The sequence below is a fragment of the Sinocyclocheilus anshuiensis genome, unplaced genomic scaffold, assembly GCF_001515605.1.
Source record: "Sinocyclocheilus anshuiensis isolate Anshui unplaced genomic scaffold, SAMN03320099.WGS_v1.1 scaffold402, whole genome shotgun sequence".
Classification (NCBI taxonomy): Eukaryota; Metazoa; Chordata; class Actinopteri; order Cypriniformes; family Cyprinidae; genus Sinocyclocheilus; species Sinocyclocheilus anshuiensis.
In genome coordinates, this window is record NW_015542375.1 from 57,292 (window position 1) to 63,323 (window position 6,032).

The 6,032-nt window shown below is 34.4% G+C and overlaps 1 protein-coding gene and 1 pseudogene across 1 annotated transcript in view; both read left to right on the forward strand.

The window, feature by feature from the left end:
• Positions 1–377, forward strand: part of iws1 (interacts with SUPT6H, CTD assembly factor 1) — a 26,264-nt gene extending 25,887 nt beyond the window's left edge. The window contains exon 15 of the mRNA XM_016491222.1: positions 72–377. Coding sequence (XP_016346708.1) covers positions 72–197 — 126 coding nt within the window. The 3' untranslated portion in view covers positions 198–377. The remainder of the gene's footprint in view (positions 1–71) is intronic.
• Positions 378–2,554: 2,177 nt separating this feature from the next.
• LOC107692261 (coagulation factor X-like) lies at positions 2,555–3,600 on the forward strand (annotated as a pseudogene).
• Positions 3,601–6,032: the final 2,432 nt, after the last annotated feature.

The window sequence follows — 6,032 nt, forward strand, 5'->3', positions numbered from 1 at the left end:
CTGTCTCTCTCTCTCTCTCTCTCTCTCTCTCTCTCTGTGTCTCTCTCTCTCTCTGTCTCTCTCTCTCTCAGGCTCCGCTGAAGAAGGGTTTGACGCGAGTAGATAAACAGATGCGGCGTTTCGCAGATATCAAGCGCTTGACGAAGACGGGGCACGCGGTGAAGATCAGCGTGGAGGGGAACCGCATGCCGCTCTGAGATCCAGTCTTTGATTCTCCAGCAGTTCTGAGTCATATTGTGTGTGTCTGTGCTGTAGCTGCATTTGCTGTGTGTTCAGAGAGCTGCTCTGCGAATGTTTTGCCCTTTGGTTCTGATGTATCTTTCATAATAAAGAGTTTCCATGTCCGACATTTTACTCCTGTTCTCCTGGCCTTTTGCTTTTTATTTGATTTTGTTATATTTGCATATTAAAAAAAATGGTTTAGTTAGATAATAGATGGTGGTCTGTTTCTATTTTAAAACTGTAACGTAATTTTAAATATTTTTTAAAAGTATATATATATATAAATATATATATATAAAACTTTAAATGCAAGATGAAATGTACTCAAAGGAGAAAGTTTATATCTCTCCAAACTTAAAATAAATATTGAGTAGCTACAAAATGTATTTTGAAATATTTAAATTGATATATTGCCTCATATTTTGTGACCATATGTAAGTACCTAAGCCATATCAAAATATATTGAAATTTTTTTTATGTATATTAGCAATATTTGTTGTCAATTTTTGTATGTTTTGAAATATAATTGAAATATGAAAATATATTTTTTGGCATACAGGTTGCTAGGAAATGCATTGCTTTGCTGGGAAGACTAGTGGAAAAATAGGACTTGATCACTAAAAAAATAAGCGTAACACGTTTGTTGAACATTTGTTTTATTATTGTATGAAGCCACTTACAGAAAAGATGCACGTTTCATCACTTTTTTTTTAGTTATTTGATCTATTGCTTGATGCTTTGTAAGAAAAATAAAACAATAAAATATGCACAAATCATTAACAAGCAAAACATTGATAACACTTCACAAAAAGCTTCCAGTAATTCACATTAATGAACTACATTAACATGGATCATTAAAATCTTAGTTCATGTCAACATTTACTATTTCATCATTAAAATAAAAGGTTTTATCTGTTAATATTATTTAATGGATCAGCGCTAATATAGACTAACAAGCAACAGGTGTATTTTTAACATTAACAAATATTAAATACTGTAACAATATCTTGCTTATTGTTAGTTACTGTATTTACTTTAATAAGACGTTATAGTAAAGTGTTAAGTGCAAAAAAAAAAATAAAATAAAATAAGTTTTTCTTGACAATGGGGTTGAAAAATAAATTAGAGCATTTGTTTGTTTGTTTTTTTGCAGTGTCAGTTTTGTGATGTTAATGAAGAGAAAAGCTCCTACTTCAATTCAGACACGCAGACGTCGCTCCCATACGGCAAGAAATATTTTTTTTTTGTCTGGCCAAAATATGATTAAAATATATGCTAAATATTCTGTAAACAGTGAAGATCAACCAAAATATATTTCATAGTATTTCAGGGGAAAGAAAATACATTTCCAATCTTACAGTAGCCTACCTTCAATGTTTAATTTTTAAAAATATATTTGATCTTTTTATATAATGTATTTATTTACATATTTTATACAATTAATAATGTTTAATGTTTTACATATATTGTATTTTTTGGAACATTGTAATCTATATTCTTTGCTTATTTTAAATGAAACTGAAATTTTCACACGTTATATATTAATGTAAAAATTTTCTTTTTTTTGAATGTATTTTTTAAATTGAAATGTATGGAGGGCAAAATAATTTTTTTATGCTTTCGAAAATAAATTGTAAATGATTTTTTAGAAAGAACTTATATAAAAATATATTTTTATATATGTAAATATATTTTGAAAAATATTTCTTGGCCATTTTTGTATATTTTGAAATATATTGAAAACATATTTTTGAGTTTTTTCCCATATGTGTTACATTTACTGTAAATCATAATGGCATATGGAGGGTCAAAATTATATGTAATTATACATTTGTATGGGTCAAAATTATCCATTTTTCTTTATATGGAGCCACTAAAAGGTTAGCCGCTTGCTAGCGGTAGCCTGTTGCATTACAGTACATGAAAGTTCACTTACCACATACACAGAGTAAGGAGAAATGTCTGATAGGACGATGGCGAATGATTTGCAGATCCTGAGCACCAATGACAAACATCTAATCTTGTCAAATGTGTGGTAAGTCCTGCTGCTCCATAGTATAGAGTCCCTGTGATCGCGAATCTCGAAAGTGAAAGTGAAAGTAAAATGAGAGCGCGCAATCGAAAGCGGTTTCAATAAACACGATTCCTAACACCGTGCCTACACCGGACGCGAGTGGCGCAACAAAATATAATAGAGATTTATTATATATACATCAGTCTATAGAACTCATTATAATCAGTGATGCTGTCTACACTGGATGCGGCGCGACACAACAAATCCCCGACAGTAAACTGCCTCGTCCTATTTATGAGGTACTGACACAAAGTTCAAATGTCCTGTGTAGACACTCAACCTGGCGGTGTCGTGTCCGGTGTAGACACGGTTCCATCGGCCAACAGGTTTCAATATCGGCTCCCTGATGCCCGCAATTTATATAGAGTCGCCTATACTTACCCAACGATATAATAGCGAGAAAAAGTATTGAAATATATTCTTTTATCCTCCTATCTCGTAGGCTATTTATTCCATTTAGGGTTTCCGTAGTACACTTCATTTCCTTTCTGAACACAGAACTGGGATGCGGCGGATTGCGGTAGAGGTGGTTGGGGGGGGGAATCACGATGTCAGCTTAACATCGTGATGTCTGTCAGCCACTGGCGATGGACGATGGCATCGTCTATCGGCCCAACCCTACTAAGAACTTCCTTTGGACAACTTTAAAGGCAATTTTCTCAACATTTTGATTTTTTTGCACTCTCAGATTCCAGATTTTCAAATAGTTGTATCTCGGCCAAATATGGTCCGATCCTAACAAACCATACATCAATGGAAAGATTATTTATTCAGCTTTTAGATGATGTAGAAATCTCAATTTAGAATTAAATTGACCCTTATGACTGGTTTTGTGATCCAGGGTTACATTAATTTGCTTTAATTTTGTGAGTTTTCCCGCAGGAGACTACGATAAGATGCGTCCCGACAGAGACGAGCAGAAGATTGCGGTGCAGAAGATCGTGCTCCACCCTCACTTCCACGCCTAGGGCCTGGTGTCGGCGCGGGGGTCCACGGGCCTCCTGCGGCGCTCGTCCTGCTTCCTGAGGAAGGTGCTGCTGCCGGTGGCTGATCAGATGAGCTGCATCAACTCCACCGAGCACGTCATCACCAACAACATGTTCTGCTCCGGATACCTGCTGGAGGAGAGGGACGCCTGCACCTGGTTCCTGGCCGGCGTGGTGAGCTGGGGCGAGAGATGCGCCGCCGAGGGCAAGTACAGCGTTTACACCAGACTGGGAAACTACTTACCCTGGATACATGAGGAGATGATGAACGAGGAATCGGGACCCAGCCGGAGCCAATCCACTACTGAAGCTCCATAGCACTGCTGGGATTAAAACATAACCCACACGGCAAAACAAATAAGAGTTTGAAAAATATAACTAATATATATATATATTAGTGCTGTCAACTGATTAATCACGATTAATCATCGCATCCAAAATAAAAGTTTTTGTTTCCATTAAATATGTATGTGTGCTATGTATATTTATGATGTATGTATCAATACACACACATGCATGTATATATTTAAGAAAAATTTGATGTTTATATATTAAATATATTTATATATAATATAACATAAGAATATGAATATATAAATGTATAAACATGCAAATAAATTATTAAAATATATACTGTATGTTATAAACATGCAAATAAATTATTAAAATATATACTGTATGTGTGTGTATTTATGATACATAATAAATATACACGGTACACATACATATTTAATGGAAACAAAAACTTGGATGCAATTAATCGCGATTAATCATTTGACAGCACTAATATATATATATATATATATATATATACACTAAAATATAAAAGTTATATTTACACAAATATTTTCTACCAATATATTTTTTTGCAATTTTTTTGCAAATATAGTTTAAAAAATAAATTTTTTTTTAAAGCATTTATATTTTGCTTTATATTTATAGTGAGCATAACCAATTTAAAAATTCAAATATATTAAGCACCTTTACAGCTAAATAAAAAAAATGTATTTTCAAAAATAATTTTTACATTTATTTCAAAATAAACAAAACATATATATGACCATGGACCACAAAACCAGTCATAAGAGTAAATTTTTTGAAATTGAGAGTTATATATCATCTGAAAGCTGAATAAATAAGCTTTCCATTGATGTATGGTTTGTTAGGATAGGACAATATTTGGCAGAGATACAACTATTTGAAAATCTCGAATATGAGGGTGCAAAAAAATCTAAATATTGAGAAAATCATCTTTAAAGTTGTTCAAATTAAGTTCTGTCACATATATTTAAAGAAAAAACACAAGCGAGATTTGGGCAAAAGAATGTTTTAATTCACATTCTATTCTACAAGTAGTTACATTATTTACAGTATTTAAAAAAAAAACAACCAAACAAAGCAACAAATGAACAAAATGAACAGTGAATGTGTTAATATCTCAAACGTTTCTCAGTAATCCTTCATATAACATAGAGGACAGTGCGCATCTACCTGTCTGAAAGCAGCACCCGATTGAAGTGGATACTCCATGATAAGAGCTACACTATGGATTAGACTCTATCTGTAGTGTTTTAGAGGTAGACTACGGCTCTAGTCAGTAGTGTTGAATTAGGATTGTTAAAACAGATCAATGTGAGACTTTTCTCTCAAATAAAACTAAACTCAGCTGTCAAAATCGAAGGCCACTTCACCGTCAAACACTGCGGCCGGATCTGATTGGAGAAAATACAGTGGTGGCCAAAATGATTAGAACACTAGTATTTTCAGCAGCTAAAAATGGTTTTAAGTCAGTTATTTCTATCTTTTGCTGTAGTGTGTCAGTAGGAAATATCAGTTTACATTTCCAAACATTCATTTTGCCATTAATTGTAATAATCCAGTGAGATGTTTGTGCTGCACACAGAGATCTGATCTGATCATCATCAGTCTGTCTGAGATTACATGAAGAAACAGAACAAACTGAGACAGACTCAATCCAGAAGAACTGTGGCAACGTCTCCAAGACGCTTCGAGAAACCTACCTGCAAAGCAACATGAAAAACTCTGCTCAAGTGCACCGAGGGCAAAAGCTGCTTTAAACGCAAATTATATTCACACCAAATGTTGATTTAATTTAGTTAATAGAAGGTAAATGACAAAGAAAATCTATTTATGACATTATTTTTACAGCATCTTACAACATTTTACAGCATTTTTACACAAGTGCCTAAAACTTTTAACAGTACTGTAGCTTTGCAGGAAGGTTTCTCGAAGCGTCTTGGAGACGTTGCTCTCCGCAGTTCTTCTGGATTTAGGGCGTGTTCACATTTGGCGTCTTTTTTGACAAGAAAAAGTTGACAAGGGCGCTTTTTTAGTAAAATAAAAAGCTGGTAGCATCTTGGTTACAAATAGCAGCCGAGGGCGTCTTTTGTTGCTATAACAACAGCTGCAACAGTAGCCTAGCGCTATATGCTGCAGAAATGTCGAGAAAGAGTAAAAAGTTGGCTCTTGCGTTGCCTTTTGAAGTTAACGGGGAGGTGAATGTCAGTTCACAACGATGTTTGTGGGAGCACGACATTATACGGGGAAGGAAACAGTATGGTGCTTACAACAATTTAGTCCAGGAGCTCCGGTTGAATGATGCACGGTTTGTGGCATATTTTAACGCCGGCGGTGGCGTTTTAAAAAGCATTCGGGACTTTTTTGAAAACACGGTTAACTCCATAGGATTATAATGTAAAACAGACGCTGGCAGCTTCAAAAAAGATGCC